This window comes from Pan paniscus, chromosome 16 (genome assembly GCF_029289425.2).
Source record: "Pan paniscus chromosome 16, NHGRI_mPanPan1-v2.0_pri, whole genome shotgun sequence".
Taxonomy (NCBI): domain Eukaryota; kingdom Metazoa; phylum Chordata; class Mammalia; order Primates; family Hominidae; genus Pan; species Pan paniscus.
The window spans coordinates 69,420,911-69,439,365 of record NC_073265.2 but is presented as its reverse complement, the minus strand read 5'-3'; the positions used below and the strand labels follow the sequence as shown (position 1 = coordinate 69,439,365).

At 50.2% G+C, this 18,455-nt stretch overlaps 1 protein-coding gene across 4 annotated transcripts in view; it reads right to left on the bottom strand.

The window, feature by feature from the left end:
- The window catches only part of FAH (fumarylacetoacetate hydrolase), a 33,620-nt gene that overhangs the window by 1,226 nt on the left and 13,939 nt on the right, over window positions 1-18,455 (bottom strand). For 2 of the 4 annotated variants that reach the window (XM_063596870.1, XM_063596871.1), the window contains exons 7-15: window positions 16,968-17,065; window positions 16,800-16,852; window positions 12,879-12,978; window positions 11,981-12,111; window positions 10,036-10,111; window positions 7,543-7,589; window positions 4,898-4,999; window positions 3,964-4,081; window positions 1,105-1,308 (exon numbers count right to left, since the gene is read on the bottom strand). In XM_063596870.1, the coding sequence (XP_063452940.1) occupies window positions 1,105-1,308; window positions 3,964-4,081; window positions 4,898-4,999; window positions 7,543-7,589; window positions 10,036-10,111; window positions 11,981-12,111; window positions 12,879-12,978; window positions 16,800-16,852; window positions 16,968-17,065 (929 nt within the window). The remainder of the gene's footprint in view (window positions 1-1,104; window positions 1,309-3,963; window positions 4,082-4,897; window positions 5,000-7,542; window positions 7,590-10,035; window positions 10,112-11,980; window positions 12,112-12,878; window positions 12,979-16,799; window positions 16,853-16,967; window positions 17,066-18,455) is intronic. The other 2 variants (XM_008963085.6, XM_008963086.6) reach the window with 1 other exon arrangement.

Genomic DNA, 18,455 nt, shown 5'->3' with positions numbered 1-18,455 from the left:
TAAGGATTAGACTAAATATTTCAGTGAAATTCCCAGCACATCTCAGAAACTAATAAATATTAGTTTCCTTCATTTAATTCCATTTCAACAAGGATGATGGAAAAGCAGAGAGAAGCCCATCTCTGCCCTTGAGAGGGGTCCACTTAGAGGGAGTGGGAGGTCCAGACGAGAGATACAGAGAAATGCTTACAGGTGCTGAGCGAGCAGCATGGAGGGAAAGGGAGCAGGAAGGGGGTACATCTTAGCTGGGCCTTGACGGGTAGCTAGGAGTTCATTAGGGAAGACACATGAAAATGCCATTCCAGACAGAGGGAAGAACACGTGCAAAGGCTCAGACACTCAGGCACGAGATGCATTTGTCACATCTGTTCAGTGAGGCTGTCCTTTGGGGGGCCCTAAGAAGCCCCGTGACCCACATGCTGACAACATGCAGGGATGCCCTTTGTCGAGAGCAACGCCCTCACCTATTCTGTTGCTCATTTTCATTATTTTCTGTCAGTCTCTTTTCCACCTCAATGCTCAGAAATATCCACACCACTGGGGTGAAAAAAAAGCCTATTAAAGTAAAACTGGCTCCCAGCAGAAATTTATTAAACATCTATCAAAACAACTAACTCGGAACTGCAGCATTTTTAAAGAGCCTCTCCCAACCATGGTCCTGAAGGAGAAGGGTCACCGCTTCTACACCCTGGGACCCCTGGTCAGCCTTGCCCAGGAATTCTGTGCCAGGCAAGGGAAGCAATAATGCTGGGGAAAGAAACTGGAATAAACAGAGACACAGGAACACCAGGTGAAAGACGCCACCACTGAGAGACGCAGGGAAAGAAACGAAAGACTTTTGCTCAGATAGTTTCCAAATAATGTCAGATACCAAGAAAGAATCCACAACAAACTATAACTATCAACAAATCAAAGATCTGAAGGAGAGTGAGACATGCATGCGTCCAGCAGTGCAGAGCCATCCGTGCAAATGCCTGCGAGAACACATCCTTGCAAGTTGCAAGCTGAGCACCAGATGGGGCTTGTGAGCGAGACTAGCGGATGGATGAGTTAAACGAAGACGATCAGAGATTTTTGTTGATATTTTTGGTTTGTTTACTTCACCTGTTCTCTTGCTGAAGATTTTGTGGTTTTTGGACTCTCTCAGAAATGAGAATTTCATTGCGCCATTTAAAGAGGCAACAGGACACAAGGGTTCAGAGCACAGCTCCTGGAGCCCAGCTGCCTGTGTCCAAACCCTGGCTCTACCCTTTATCGCCTGTGTGATCCTGGGTAAGTATGCATCTTTCTGGGCCTCAGTTTCCACATCTGAAAAATAGAGACAGTAAGAGTAGCTGCCTTGTTTGGAATAGAAAATGTATTGCAGGTAAAGCACTTGGCACAGTGTCTGGCCTGCAGTAAGTGCTGCGGCGTTGGCTGATGCCAGCACTTCTGAATGTTCTATCGCGTTTCCAATGGTTAGAAATTGATTTGGGGAAGGAGCATCCGTGAAGAGCAAGCAGGGAAATGAGAGGCAGCCATAAAGGCATCTGAGCAGGTGCAGAGAAGGAGGAGGAAAGCCGGGAAGAGCTGAAGAAACCATGTGTGGCTTTCAAGCAAGAAAGCAGCTCAGCAGGGCCACGTGACCAGTGAAGTCGTAGAAGGTGAGGGCAGAGCCGTCCACCAATGCGCGGAACCTTTGCACAAGGTAACACAGCTGACGCACCACCTCCACCTGCCCGCTCCTCTGCTTACCCCCTGCTTAGCCCAAATTCTAGCAATATGCATTCTTTTGAGTTTTTCAGTGTCTGCTTCTGTATGAAATTCTCTTTTTTCTTTTTATGAACACATAATGTATGCCTCTCCTCTTAGCAAATTATAATTCTTCTTTCTTGGTTCCAGGGGATTTTGCCCATCTGTTCCCATTTCCCTCTTCACTTGCCAACATGTGCTTCTTCAGATCCAAGGAACTGCCTTTCCCTGAATTCCTCTGCTGGCCTCCAAAAATCCTTCCGGAGTAAGGCGTTGTATACACAAACAAACATGGAAATGACTCTCATGGCATCTTGGCTCCTTTCTCCTTCCTTCTCTGGCTCAAATGTCAAGAACACATGTGCATTCCAACTGCTAGATACCAGCCTCCTTTCTCCCAGGCCCTGGACAGCTGCCTGGTCTAGCATGGCTTAGTCAGGGGCCCTTATCACACTGACAACAGAGAGTTAAAGCCATCATTTTCTCTTCTGCCACCATCTCTTTCCTTCCTTTCCCCAAATCAAAACTTCAGAAAATGCTTTCACTCAATCCACAGAACCGTGACCAAAGGCCTGCGGTAGGTCTGGCAAGCATTGCAGAAAGACTAGAAACAAACTTGGCAGGGGAATCAGAAGACCTCGGTTGCAGACTGGCTTTCCCAGTTGTGGGACTTTTGTCAAGTAACCTGCCTTCTATCAGCCTAAGTTTTCGACTCTGCAAAATGGGGGCAATGATATTATATCATCAAAGGGCTATTGTGAGTAGAAAATGAAATAAGGAAGGTGGACATGCCTGCAATATGGTTGGCTCCTAGCAGATGTTCAGTAAATATTGTCAAATTCAAATTAGAGAGGTATAATTAGGCTGCAGAAATGGGAGCAAAATGGGTATTTATTGATTAATAATGGGTATCATCTGCTGTTTTGAGCTCTGCCTGCATCTTCTCTACCAAATCCACTTTATTCAAAGAACTAACCAACAGCCACACTGGGCATGCACTATGTGGCTGCTACTTGGACTAAACTTTGCTCTCCAAGAGCTCTGGAGTGGACTAAATTACGGCAGATCCCTAGGACCTGTGAATGTTACCTTATATAGTAAATTTTCTGGAGATGTGATTAAGTTGGGATCTTAGAATGAGGAGATTGTCTAGGTGGGCTCTAAATGCTATCACATGTGTGTTATAAGAGAGAGGTAAAGGAGATGAGACAGAAGACGAGGCGACAATGTGACCGTGGAGGCAGAGATCAGTGTGATGTGGCCACAAGCCAAAGAGGCTTCCACCAGAAGCTGGAAGAGGCCAGGGACAGATGCTCCCCAGAGTTTCCAGGAACATGGCACTGCCAACATGAGGATTTTGAACTTGTACCTTATAGAGCTGTGAGAGAATACATTTCAGTTGTTTTAAGCCACAAAGTTTGCGGTACTATGTTACTGCGGCCACAGGAAACTAACACAAGCTTTTAGTTAAGCACGGAAACTGACACATACACAATTAGCGCGCCTGTAATCCCAGCTACTCGGGAGGCTAAGGCAGGAGAATCGCTTGAACCTGGGAGACGGAGGTTGCAGTGAGCTGAGATTGTGCCACCGCATTCCAGATTGGATGAGAGAGCAAGACTCCGACTCAAAAACAAAAAAAAAATTAAAGATGAGGTAAACTGAGTCTCAGAAAGGCTAAATAACTTAATGAAGGTCACACAGCTGGTGGGGGACCTGGGAGTTCAACTTGAATCTTTCCAGCTCTAAAGAGTGTGCTGCTAACCATTATGGTGCCCTTTCCCTCTATTAGTAAAATGTGGTAGGCAGAATGGCCCCCCCAGAAGAATTAAGAGGCACCCTCACCTCCTCGGAACAGGCTGCTGCGAAGCCTCAGTCACTAACTCAGCTGAACCTTCCTTGATCCTAGTCATAGGTCACCAAGTGTCTGCACAGGGGGTTTGCTGCAAAGTCTAGACCTTGAGGAACCTGCCAGTATTTTATAACTATGCTCAGGGAGAAGGGAGACCAGGCAGAATGTCTACAGTCTTTCTGGCCTAGGGAGACTCACACTTGAAGTCCCGGGTAGCCATAGCTGTGGGGAAGGACAGAACAAGCAGGCAGAGACTCTGGGAGGCAGAGTCAGGATGCATGAGAACAGATGGCTTCATGGCCAGGTAGGAGCGCCCCGCAGCTAGAACAGTGCATGGCGGGCAAGGAGGAAGACGAGCCGCTGGGTTTGGCAGCCCTCACCTGTTATGATGACTTCATCCCCGTCCAGCAGAAACTTCCTGGTCTGACCATTCCCCAGGTCTATGGGCTTCGTTCCCTTCCACGACAGTTCCAACATGGAGCCGAAGTTTTCTGGCTCCTTCATCACAGGAAAGGGAAGAAAGAATAACGTGAATTTATGCCTTGGCTCTGGCATGGACCATGCTCAGCAAGACCTGGGAGTCCCGAGAAGTGGCAGGGGGCCCTCATGCCCCTCAGAGACCCTGCCTCGGCCTTGGTGGGATCACTGCAGAGATGCCTTTGAGACATGGAACTCTGCCCCTTCTTCCTGTGGGGACAGCAATGGTTCCACTAAGGACATCGCTTGTTTAGGAATCAGTGAATCCCTGACCAGAGTGCCCAGTGCCCCCTGCAGCATCCCCTCCCTGCTCTGGAGGCTGCAGTTTGCCCAGATATCGTGATGCTTAACACCCTCCTGTCGACAGCTCAAGGAACAAGAGGGCTCGGCCAGGCCCCTGCAGGAAGTGAGTGACACATGCACCACCCCAAGGTCATCATCTCTGAAGGTTCTGTGACTCCCACAGGCTTACAGGGGGACAAGCGGGCGGGAAGGGGCACAGCAGCATGGCCACCTCATCCTGGGAGGGTGTAGTGTGAGATGGTGACAACCAAGACACTATCACTGTCTCCTGACTCCTCCCCACGTGTCACTGCGCTGCTCCCCTACAGAGGCAGAGACCCAGGCTTCCGTTCTCACACCAGTCTCTTTAGGTTTGAATTTGGATGAGAAGTCCCTCCTGCACCCAGAGAGAAAGGCTACGAGGAAGACAGAGTTGTGAGATACACCCACCTCGGGCCTGAAATCTCTTCTTGAGGCTGAGCTGAGGGCCCTCGGGGCTGTGTGGGGAGCAGGGATGCTCTGCGTGGGCAGCCCTCAGTGCAGCCAGATACTCACCGGCCCACTGATGGTCCCAGAAGCCAGGAGGTCCCCCGGCCGCAGGTTGCAGCCGTTGACAGAGTGGTGAGTGAGCTGCTGCAGCATCGTCCAGTACATGTACTGCGGGCAATGGACGCGAGGTGGAATGAGCAGCTGCAGGCTTAGCCTAGCATCCCGGAGGCAGCTGGGCACAGCTTGCCCTGCTCACGACCGCCTTCCCTGGCCTTTCCCCGGTCCCCAGCTCCCCCAGCCAGCTCTCTCCAGTCCCTTATAGCAAGGACACATTGTCCTCCTGGGGAGCTGCCCAGAGACCTCCCCCAAGCTCTTCCATCTCCTTCACAAGCTCCAACCTCAGCTCCCCTGCTACCTCAAGCCCACACTGACCACCTTCTCCAAGCAGCATCCCCTAAGGGCTGACCTTACTGCTCAGTCCCTCAGCCTGCAACATGCCCTTGTGTACAACACTCCACTCTGCCCTGGGAACACCTTCCAGTCCCGTATTGGGAGAATCTAAGTCCACACCACAGCAGAGGCTTCTCGTGAGCAAAGCCCTCGTTCCCATTCTCCCATGCCGGGCCTTGGGATGGACACTGGGCAATGGAGCTGAATGATTCAAATACGATGTCAGGGCAGGCCAAGGAGCGAGGGAGAGCTGTGGGAGGTCAGGCTGTGGGCAGAGGGGGCCAAGGCACCACGTGCCCACCGAGACGCTCAGACGCAATGCACGCCCACGCCTGTCCCAGGCCACAGCTTCTCACATTGCCATTCCTACAGCCACACATCCCGGCATAGGAAGCCCAAAAGATGGATTCTTGCCCACGAGCCCCTGCAAGGAGGCCCCTTAATTTCTTCTTAGTAGCCCTAAGGAGCCCAGAATAATATTAAATTAGAAGGGAAATTAGGGAAACTAGGAATAGTTCAATGATTCAGAGGATATTCAAAAGGCCAAGAAACAAATGAACCATAAACATATGACTAACATGCCCAGCTGCATTAGTCATTAGGGAAATGCAAACTGAAGTCACAATCCCAGGCACGGTTTGAACGAAAAGGCAAACACCACCAGAGCTGACGAGGATGTGGAGCAGGCAAAACGCTTACATGCTGCGAGTGGGAGTATATACTGGTATAACCACTTCAAAAAAACTGTTTGGAAGTACCTCTAGGCTGAGTCTACGTGTACTCTATGACCCAGCAAGCCTATTACTGGATATACACTCAACAGAAATGTGCACATATGTGCACCAAAAGGTGTGTACTAAAATGTTCACAGTAACTCTATGATAGCCAAAAACAACGGAAACAACCAAATGTCCATCGATTGTGGAATTGATGTGACTTACAAAATAAGTCAGTTGGCTGGGCGCGGTGGCTCACACCTGTAATCCCAGCACTTTGGGAGGCTGAGGCGGGCGGATCACAAGGTCAGGAGATCGAGACCATCGTGGCTAACATGGTGAAACCCCGTCTCCACTAAAAATACAAAAAAAAAATTAGCCAGGCATGGTGGTGGGCACCTGTAGTCCCAGCTATTCGGGAGGCTGAGGCAGGAGAATGGCATGAACCCAGGAGGCGGAGTTTGCAGTGAGCCGAGATCGCGCCACTGCACTCCAGCCTGGGCAATGAGCGAGACTCCGTCTCAAAAAAAAAAAAAAAAAATTAAGTCAGTTGTGGAATATTTATACAGTGCAACACTATAAGGCAATGAGAAAAATGAGCTGTCACTGCAAAGAGCAACAGGGTTGAATCTCACAAATCTAACACTAAAACAAAGACGCCAGCTAGAAAAGAATACATGCTACTTTATGATGCCATTTCTATAAAACTGAAAAATAGAAAAAAAAAAATACATGGTAACAGAGGTCAGGAGAGGAGTGACCTTTGCTGGAGGGAGTGATGAAGTGACCTGGAGGGCCCCACGGGGCTGCTGAGGTGCTGGAAATTTCCCATTTCTGATCTGGGTGCTGGTTGCACAGGGATGTTCATTTTAGGAAAATTCTTCAAGCTGTACATGTATAATATGCACTTTTTTTAATTTTTATTTTTTGAAATAGGGTCTTGCTCTGTCACGCATGCTGGAATGCAGTGGTGTGATCATGGCTCACTGCAGCCTCGACCTCCTGGGCTCAAGCGATCCTCCTGCCTTAGCCTCCCAAGTAGCCGGGACCACAGGTGCATGCTACCACGCCCGGCTAATTTTTTTACTTTTTGCAGAGACAAGGTCTCACTATGTTGCCCAGGCTGGTCTCAAACTCCTAGGCTTAAGTGATCCTCCCACTTTGGCCTCCCAAAGTGCGGGGATTACAGTAATGTGTGCATTTTTATCTATGTATATTATGCTTCAATTAAAAGTTCACTTAAAAAATAAGTCACTCTCATCAATACAGCCGCTGGCAGGACAGGATAAACCAGGAACTAGACCTTTACAGGAACACCTATTTTCCCCCAAGAAAATCACTGGCCACATTTATGCAGCCTCTATCTCGAGAGAACTCTGTGACCCCATGGCCACTCCTAAAAGAGACAGGCCATGGAATCTCCAGGCCCACAGGCTGACCCATCATCATATCCCAAAAGGAATGCTCTCCTCCTGTTCCTGCCAGGAAGAAAAATCTCTCTTTCCCTCAATTCTAAAAAGCAGTCTGATCAGCGTCAAAGCTTACCTTAAAATTGGACTTGCATATGGTAGCCGCCTGGCTCATTCCTTCTCCTGTTGGAAAGAAAAGCAATATTGATGAAAACTTAATTCCATGCATCAGGGAGGAAAATAAAAAAAGAATTGTTCTGTGGCTGAAGCTTCCTATTGTCCAACATGATTTCACTTAGAGTCTGTGAAACGATTAGCTCCTAGGACATCAGAGCTGGGAGGTCCAGGGTTGGCCAATACATGCACACGAGTCATCACTTCCTCCTCCCACACCTACAGCAGGCAGCATTAATTGATCACAGCGCATGTTTGCTTTGAGTCCACATGTAGCCTCAGAATCCTTCTTAACACAGTGATCCTGGCACCCGCAAATCCACTGGAGATAGCGTGCCATTTGAAAGCTACTTGTGACCTTTGATCAAGGATAACCTGCTGTCCCCTCAGGAGTCCTCTGGATAGCTGGGTCATCTGTCCCCTGCCGAGCTCCTCCGGTGATGGGCAGTGTGCTACTTCACAACGTACTAAACAATATTTACTAAACATCTACTACATGCAAGGTACCGGGCTGTTGCCGTTCCACTTCTGAACAGCACTAATAAGTAGAAAGCTCCGCTGCTCCCTCAAAACCTGGCTTCCTCCCTTGGTCCTAACTTCCCCTCTGAGGTGGCACAGAACAGGTGTGCTCTTCAGCCATGCAAGGTCTGGGTCTGCCAAGGCTGCTCCTCCCCAGACCCTTTCGCCCAGATCCCAACTCAGAACATCAGAACTGCAAATGCAGGACTACATCTCTGGACACTGTGCTTTCTGGATAATCTTGTCCCTTCTCTACCAGTGGCCTCCCCCGGGCAGGTTCACCTCTAGGCAGGCAGGAATACCGAGGACAAAACCAGATAGAAAGTATACTCCAAGCACGCATTGTGGGTGGCAGGAGGCCAACCTAGAACTTGTGACACACTTGGATTGAGTCCCAGCCCTGCCATTAGCCAGGTAGGTGGCTCAGGGTGAATCCTTTTCCTCTCTGAGCCTCAGCTTCCTGACCTGGAACCTGAAAGAGCGGGCCCAGCACAGCTTCCCAGAGGGCCCTGGGCAGCCAGGAGGCTCTCTGTGACATCTCTTTCTCCATGGAGCATCCTGCTCCCATGGCGACAGCTCCTCACTCCTGCAGTGTACTGCGCCTCCTGACAGGAACCACCTCATGAAGGGCTGAGACCCTGGAACTGACAGTGAGACAGACATGGCAAAGCCTGGCGTGTACAGACAGAGCAGACAGAAGAAAGAAATGGAGCTGGCCGGGCATGGTGGCTCACGCCTGTAATCCCAGCACTTTGGGAGGCCTAGGTGGGTAGACCACCTAAGGTCAGGAGTTCAAGACCATCCTGACCAACATGAAGAAACCCCATCTCTACTAAAAATACAAAATTAGCCAGGCATGGTGGCGCATGCCTGTAATCCCAGCTACATAGGAGGCTGAGGCAGAAGACTCGCTTGAACCCAGGGGCAGAGGTTGTGGTGAGCCAAGATCGCACCATTGCACTCCAGCCTGGGCAAGAAGAGTGAAACTCCATCTCGGGGGAAAAAAAAAGAAGAAAAGAAAAGAAAAAGGAATAGAATGGAGCTAAAAAGGAGATTTGGCCAGAGTGTGGCTAGGAGGTCTGTGTGTGGCCACCAGGCAAACCCTCCCCATCCAAGGGCCCCCGTTGGGATTGGAAAATGACACCTGACTCTTTCTAGGTACAGACCCTGTCCCAGACCTTTGCATGAATTGACATGTTTGGTCCTCACAACACACCATGAGGTAACGCCGCTATTATCCCATTTCATAGATGACAAATGAGGACATGGCCAGGTTTGGCAACTTGCCCAAAGTCCCACAGCTGAGCAGCAGAGTCATGGCCTGCAGAGCCCGTCTCTTTATTACCAACGCCCCGTTGGGTCTGTTCGCGGAGGCGGGCTGAGCAGCCACAGGGAGATGTGGGCCCTGTCTATGTCAGGGCTGGCCCAGGGTGGGGATCTCGGGTCTGTCTGCAAGACACTCGGGGCTGGTCCATGGTGGGAATCTGGGTCTTGATGCGCTGGCTCTGTGTGGCCCCCGGGGCTCAGCCAAGCGAACAGACCCACAAGGACATGCTTTCAAACAGGCACTCAATGAAATGTGCCACCCACCACGGAAGTGAGGGTCAGTGGCGATATGTGAGCAGGAGCCAGGCAGCCCCTGGAGAGGCTGGGGAGGGGATTCAAGCAGAAGATGGAAGTCCTGGACTCCATCCTTTCAGCCCTACCACTGAATGCTCAGTGACAGGGTTAATGCCCTATGGGCCCAGTTAGGTTCCCAGTGAGCACCAGGGTGTCCCCTCCCCTCCCCTCCTCTTTCCTTTAGACGAGCCACACACATCTCCAGGGCTGTAGCATGTGCCCCCACCCTTGCCAAAGCTCAGGAGCCTTCAGGATAAGGCACACAGGCACACATTGCCTCAGAGCTCCTGGCCATGTCAGTCCCCCTACAACATACCTTTCAGGTTAACAGAGAGGTTGATGTCAAATGTGTAGGGCTCGTCATGGCACAGATACGGCAGGGGCCTGGGGTCCTGAGAGGGCAAAGCACAGCACAGAGGTCACTGGCAGGTGGGCTGAGCTCACCCGGCTGGGCCCCCATACCAGCCAGGCCCCCGGCAGCACCTGCTCCCCTAGGCAGAGGGTCTGAGACAGCAGGAGCATTCCCTCTCCAGGGACCCAGCACTGTGTCCCTGGATAGCAGTGGGGGGATCATACTGTGGGTCTCCAGGAAATGCAGCCAAGGAAGGGGCATCAGCAGGTCAAAGGTCACAGGAGCCAAACCAGAGATGTTCCTGAAAGCCACGGGAGGGGAGAGAAAGGGAAGGTGGGCAGCAGACGGGCCGAGATGGAGAACAAAGCCTGGCCTGTGAGGAAAGGCTGGGCCTGAAAGGGCATTGCAGGGCCCCTGGAAGGCAGAGGGGTCACAACAGAAGTAGACAGCCCTGGCTGGTGCTGGAGCCAGCTAGGGAGGCAGCTTGGATGGCTGGACCAGAACGCCTGCACTCCGGCCAAAAGCAGTGTTTTCCAAAGCATGGTACATGAGTCACCCACGGGACATGAGATCGTTTTTGGTGATACTAATGGTTATGAAACAGTGTAGCTAGTGATGCCAGTAGGAATATAAAGTTCCCTTCTTAATATATTAAGTTTAAACTGGGAGCCACTCTGAAGAAAAACATTAAGTAAATAATAGTTCAGAGGGGGAATAGTAGTGTTGTACCTAAATGGTGTTGGGGAAGGGCTGGCACAGAGGAAGGCAGGCAAAACCCTGTGATGACCGACCCAGAAGAAGGCAAATGACTGGAGGACAAGCAAAGAGAGGCTGTGGCCTTGCAGCCCTAGGGAGACTAGACAGGGCCGCTGCCGGCTAGAGAGAAAGTCAAGTCCTGGCGACTGAAAATGACCAGGGTGGGCAGGGGGTGCTGTGGCAGGGAGCAGCGAGGAGAGAGCAAGGGATGAGGGTGAAAGCCCCACAGGACTTCACTAGAACTGGCTTGCAAGGAAAGACCTCAGGGTTGTTTGTAGCACAGCAAACATGAGATGACCCCAGAGGCAGAGGAGCACAGGAGAGCAGTGTGGGTGCAGGACCAGCACCGGGTGTTGGTAGAGGCCCCCAGCAAATGCGTGGTGAGATGCTCAAGCGAGGATGTGCAAATGGCTGGGAGCTCAGCCTGGATCCCCACAGGGAGGTCAGAATTGGAGAGGGGCATCGTGAGGACTCAGAGACACTGGAGAACGAGGACAGGTCACATGCCAGAAACCAAGGGGTGAGGGAATGCCAACAAGAGTGAGGGGCCACAGGAAGTCCATGCTGAAGGGGACACAAGGTCATGACACTGACTATCGGGTCACAGGTGACTCTGGCCAGGTGTTGCCAGTGATGGAGTGGGGCAGATTGCAACAGGCTGAGAAGGGAGGACTGGAACCAGGGGTCAAGGCCTAGACCCAGTGGTAGACCAAGCGGTGCTGGGAACCAGATGCTGCAGGGACTCCCTGTTGCTGGGCTCCAAGCTGCATTCTATGAGTTGGGGTCCAGGTGGCGCCATTTGCACAGAAGAAGATTTGATGGCCACCTGGGAGGTTGTGCAATGTTGGTACCTGCAGGGACTCCTCCTGCCAACTGGCCAGATCCCCTGGTCTTGCAAGATTCTTAAGGTTACAAAATTCTGTGTTTTCTCCAAGAACTGTGCCAGGGCCAGGGAAACCACAAGGGAGAATGATGCCCTGGCTCCCTGGAAGTAATCATGGCCAGGAACTCCCAGGCACTCTGCTGTGGGCATGCCGTGGGCACAGAGCTTCCCTCCTGATGGTCTGCATGCCTGGCATGTCCACTCAGTGGGCAAGCAGCCTCAGAGGCAGCAGGGCTGGGTTTGGGAGCTTCCTGCAGAGAATGTGCTTACCTGCTTCGGGTTGGGCACAGCAAAGGGCATGAGAGCATCCATGGGCACCACCCATGGAGAGATAGTGGTCCCAAAACTCTTCCCAAGGAATGGCCCGAGAGGGACATACTCCCACTTCTGAATGTCTCGTGCTGCAGAAGAAGGGCACAGCCAGGACTTACAAAGGCTGATCAGGGCATCTCCCAACGACCCCCTCCTGCCCTTGACCAAGGAGCAGAGACACCTAGCACCGCCATCTCCACAAAGATCAGCCCCAGTCAGGCTGCCCCAGGACAAAGGGGCAAGAGCATTCAATGCCAAGGACAGAGGTCCTTTGAGGGCACTGTGCCAGGTTACAGCAAAGAGAAGGATGACCAAACGATGGTCAGGATATCTCCCAGGAAGGGGCTGGAAGCTCATTCTCAAACTATGAGAGAGACACTTTCTGGGGCTTACGGTGCCATCTTCCTCCCACGTATGGCAAAGGGTTGAGAGCTCAGGCTCAGAAGCTGGACTGTTTTGCTTCAAATCTTAGTTCAGCAACTAACTGAAATCTCCCTGTGCCTCAGTTCCTCATCTGTAAAATGGGAAGATAATATTGCACATACCGTGCAGGGATCAGCGGGAGAATATATGTAGGGTGTTAAGCACAGGGCCTGACACAAAAGTGCTCAGTAAATATTAGTTATGGTGTCAGCTGTGTCCCTAGCCACTCATGAGAAAATTGGAGCTCAGAGGAGTTAAGTGAGTGGCCCGAGTTCTTAGAGCTGAAAGTCTGTTTGATACCCAAACCCCCACTCTCAGTCACTGCATCACCTGCCACTTTTGACCTGCACCAGATCTTCAGCTTCTATGAAGTTGCCCCAAGTCCCCAGTCTCCTCCCCGTCATCTCTACAGGAGCAGAGCTCCAGTAATTACCACTCCAGTCGTTCATAAGGACCATTCCAAAAATGTGCTCATGGGCCTTGGAAATGGGGATCGGCTCTCCCAATCTGTTTCCAGGGCCTACAAAAAAAGCCTGACATGGGGGAGAGTTCATTAGAATCTGGAGCTGATCTGCCGCCCAGGTCACTTGTCACCTAGAGAGCAAAGGTCAGGTATTTCCAAACTCCAGCCATGGACCAGGACTCCCACGGGGGCCTGGCATGAATCCACTGTGTTTCTAAGTCAGAGGTCAGATGGACGCCTCAGGAAAGCAGCGTGCAGTGGTGTGCCCTGCCCCCGCCCTCGGCCTTCCTTCTGCGCCCCTGAGCTCCAAAGCAGCCTCCCCTCCCTTCAGTGCATCCCAGGCCACTCTGCTCTTTCCTCTTCATCCCATACAGGCTTTGCCTTTCAAGACTTGACAGCCACATGGGGCTTGTAAAACTGAAACTATCGGGGTTTGTATTCATGTCATGAAAAACCAGGCCAGGCACCGTGGCTCACATCTATAATCTCAGCACTTTGGGAGGCTGAGGAGTTCGAGACAAGCCTGAGCAACATAGTGAGACCCCACCTCTACAAAAAATAAACAAAATTAGCCAGGCATGGTGGCACATGTCCGCAGTCCCAGCTACTTGGGAGGCTTATGTGGGAAGATTGCTTGAGCCAGGGAGGTCAAGGCTGCAGCAGGCCGAGATCACGCCACAGCACTCCAGCCTGGGTGACAGAGCAAGACCCTGTCTCAAAAAATAAAAAAATAAAATAAATAAAAATTTTCATTGCTCAATTCCCACCTATGAGTGAGAACATGCAGTGTTTGGTTTTTTGTCCTTGCAATAGTTTGCTGAGAATGATGGTTTCCAGTTTCATCCATGTCCCTACAAAGGACACGAACTCATCATTTTTATGGCTGCATAGTATTCCATGGTGTATATGTGCCACATTTTCTTAATCCAGTCTGTTGTGGGGTGGGGGGAGGGGGGAGAGATAGCATTAGGAGATATACCTAATGCTAAATGATGACTTAATGGGTGCAGCACGCCAACATGGCACATGTATACATATGTAACAAACCTGCACGTTGTGCACATGTACCCTAAAACTTAAAGTATAATAATAATAAAATTAAAAAACAAAAATAAAAAATAAAAATAAATTTTTTTAATGAAAAATGAAAAACCAAAAGACTGCCTCCTTCATGCAGCAAATAGTACCAGAGAGAGCACACCCCACAGCCTCTAACCCCTATCCGTCATCCCACTACCTCTAAAGAAAAACAGCACCAACGTGATGTCCATGAACCAACAGACTAGCCAGGCATCATTAGAAAGAAAAATTTGGGAAAATCTCTTTGAAAAACATAGACTCAGCCATGACATTTGCAAAACTTAGTCACCATCTTATTTGTTCTGTGACAATAGTTAAACATTGCAAATTTTTCATCAAGATGAAAAAAAGAACCCAAAAGCACTATCTTATGGAGAATCCCATGACTTTCAGTCCAGGCGACCTGGGTTCTCTGCCCCAACCATTTCTCCACATGCTGACTCTCTGTCTTGTCTCTCTCCCTCTCAACAGGTGAAGCGTCTGCCTGCAGAGTCCTTAGTTCTCCCAGACAGAAGACCGTGGCCCCAAACCAGGGCTCAGATGCCCTGCTCTGATGAATCTCAGCTGGGGGTCCTCCTCCCGAAGTCTCACATAGTACCCTTGCTAAGGCAGGAGGAGGCAGAGGGCTGGCAGGGAATGCCCTGCTATCCACAGGCTATTCGGCAGTGCCCACTCATTTCCCTCCTCTGGACTGAATCCAGAGAAATCACAGGGAAGCCCAGGAGAGAGAGGGAGCTCCAGAAAAGCAGATGGGCCTTTCAGCCTGCCTCCACCAACCAGAGCTTCCCACTGCCTCAGCCTGACTCGGTGGCCCCATGACAGCTTCTTCTACACCATCAGTGATGAGGCACTCAGAGCTTCCTGAGGCAACGCCTAAAACTGTAGGTGGTGACTATGGGAAAGCCCCCTCCAACTGCCTGTCTGCATTTCCCACACGGAGACTGACTCCAACCTTGGGCATCAGACAACCCAGCAGATGCTGAAGACCCTGCCAGGTCCCTGGAGCGCTGCCTCCCCCAGGTCAGCTCCTCCTTTCCATCACTTTCCTGGTCCCCTCACCTTGGGGGCTGCCCAGATTTCAGTGTCCCCTCTGAAAAATGGGCAGCATGAGGGATCCTCAGGTGGTGGGACCGACTGTACCAACATCAACATCCAGGTTGTGATAGAGCACCATGGTTACGAAGGATGTTGCCACTGGGGGAGACTGTGTGAAGGGTATTGGGATCTCTGTACTATTTCTCACAACTGCATGTGAGTCTACAATGACCTCAAAATAAAAAGTTTAATTTAAAAAAGTGTGCAGCCCTGGCCGAGCGCGGTGGCTCATGCCTGTAATCCAAGCACTTTGGGAGGCTGAGGCAGGCGGATCACAAGGTCAGGAGATCGAGACCATCCTGGCTAACATGGTGAAACCCTGTCTCTACTGAAAATACAAAAAATTAGCCAGGCGTGGTGGCAGGTGCCTGTGGTCCCAGCTATTCGGGAGGCTGAGACAGGAGAATGGTGTGAACCCAGGAGGCGGAGCTTGCAGTGAGCTGAGATAGTGCCACTGCACTCCAGCCTGGGTGACAGAGTGAGACTCCATCTCAGAAAAACAAAACAAAAAACAAATAAAAAAGTATGCAGCCTAAAGTGACCACAGTTCTGAGGTTGTATGGGCCCAGCCATGGGGCTGATACACTTGACTCTTGTCACTCGTGGTAATTATTATTTTTGAGTTTTTGTTTTTTGTTTTTTGTTTTGAGACAGAGTCTCGCTCTGTCACCAAGGCTGGAGTGTAGTGGCGCGATCTCAGCTCACTGCAACCTCCGCCTCCTCAGTTCAAGCGATTCTCCTGCCCCAGCCTCCCAAGTAACTGGGATTACAGGCACCCACCACCATCCCCAGCTAATTTTTGTATCTTTAGTAGAGACGGGGTTTCACCATGTTGGCCAGGCTGGTATTGAACTCCTGACCTCAGGTGATCCATCCACCTCAGCCTCCCAAAGTGCTGGGATTACAGGTGTGAGCCGCCACACCTGGCCAGGTAATTATTTTTTATAAAGTCACCATGAACACAGAATTAGCAAATATAGAATGACTGTTCCTAGAGGAAACACAGGATTAGGTTCCTACAAGCCTTTGGTCAGAAAATTTTTATCAACTAATCAAAACCTAACTATATAACCTTGTTTTATGTGTGTTTCTGCTTAAAAATGCTTTATGTAATATATTTTGTTGCTTCATGAACATTGAGCTGAGGCAGCAGCACTGTAACTTGCCTGAACAAAGCTTACTAACACACATATTCTCTCCATAAGGCACATCACAGTCTTCCTGTGCTAGGGACACTAGACGGCACTTTAGCACTGTGCTTGGGGCCGTTATAAAAAAACAATGGAACAGCCAAAAAAGCACAGATATGCAAAAAACATGGCACCGAACAGACTACAAAGGACACATGTTTACAGCATGAGCTGAGACAAGAAGGCAGAGTAACACCTTGTCCAGCCTCACCTAGGAACATGCTCACCAGGCAGCTCAAACGTTTCACTGCTCTGCGCATGTCCACACATGCCCACAAAAGCTCTGTGAATATTAATTCTGGACTTACAAATAAATGTTAGCAAGTAGTTGTGAATTCTCAAATACAGAATCTGCAAGTAATAAGGATCAACTGTCCTTCTGATGGCCAGGTGGGGACACAGAGCGGCTGCCGATGTGGCTGAAGAGGAGAGGAGTGGGCGGCTCATGGTGCGGGAAGCCATCCCAGAGGGCTCTCCTGCCGGGTGTCTATAGATCCCATGGCAATAAAACACCAAGCTCACTTACCATTTCCAGCTCCATGTCCAAGAGCTTGCAGGCACCATATACGGGAGGCTTAGCTGGAATAACACCAGAAAAAAAAAAAAAAAGGGTGCTGTGAGTGAGGCCACAGAACTCTCTGTGTGGGAACAGAAAGCTGGGCACCAGCAAGGCCTGGACGCTGGGGTCACTTACAGTCATCAGGTTTCATCTGTCCCATGGGCCTTCGGATTGGGGTGCCAGACACCACGACGGAGGAGGCACGGCCATGGTAGCCCACTGGTAAGTGCAGCCTGAGAAAGGAAGGCAAGAGAATGCAGGGCATCAGAGCTGTTATATGTTGTCAATTAACTTTAAAAACTTCAAAAACTAGAAACAAAGAGTGGCCATATACACATGGCTCAAAAATCAAAAGGTGCTTACAAGTTTCCATCCACAGATGAATGGATAAACAAACTGTGGTACATACATACAGTGGAATATTACTCAGCCTCAAAAAGGAAGAAAATTCTGGGCTGGGCGCAGTGGCTCGCGCCTGTAATCCCAGCACTTTGGGAGGCTGAGGTGGGCAGATCACATGAGGCCAGGAGTTCGAGAACAGCCTGGGTAACATGGTGAAACCCCGTCTTTACTAAAAATACAAAAATTAGCCAGGCATAGTGGTGCACACCTGTAGTCCCAGCTACTCGGCAGGCTGAGGCAGAAGAATCGCTTGAACCTGAGAGGTGGAGGTTGCAATGAACCGAGATCACACCACTGCACTCTAGCCCAGGCAACAGAGCAAGACTCCGTCTCAAAAATAAATAAATAAAAAAGATACAGCCATGTCCTAACTCCCAGAGTCTTTATACATGTAATCAAGTTAAGAATCTTGAGACACGATCATCCTGAATTATCCAGGTGGGCCCTAAATCCAATTAGAAATGTCCTTATAAGAGACAGAAGAGAAGAGAAGATGTAGAAAGGAGGAGAAGGCCACGTGAAGACAGAGGCAGAGACTGGAGTGATGCAGACACAAGGAACGCCTGCAGCCCCCAGAAGCTGGAAGCAGCAAGGACAAGGATGGTCCTAGAAGCTTCAGGAGGAGATGGCCCTGCTGACACCTTGATTGCAGACTTATGGCCTCCAGAACTGAGGGGATAAATTCCTGTTGTTGTGGCTTTTTCTTACAGCAGCCCCAGGAAATGGATACAGACCCATACCACACCTCACACATAAAAGGAAATCCAGATGGATTCAAGATCTAAATGTACAAACAAAGGCTATTACAGACACTAGAAAAAAAAAAAAAACACAAAAACACAAAAAACTTCCAAATTCTTGGGGTGGAGAAAGCCTTTCTAAACATTACACTAAAGTAAATGCCATAAGGAAAATGATTGGCATGCCTGACTTTATGAAAATGCAAAACTCTAGGCCGGGCACGGTGGCTCACGCCTGTAATCCCAGCACTTTGGGAGGCCGAGGCAGGCGGATCACAAGGTCAGGAGATCGAGACCATCCTGGCTAACAGGTGAAACCCTGTCTCTACTAAAAATACAAAAAATTAGGCGGGCATGGTGGCAGGCACCTGTGGTCCCAGCTACTCGGGAGGCTGAGGCAGGAGAATGGCGTGAACCTGGGAGGCGAAGCTTGCAGTGAGCCGAGATGGTGCCACTGCACTCTAGCCATGGTGACAGAGCA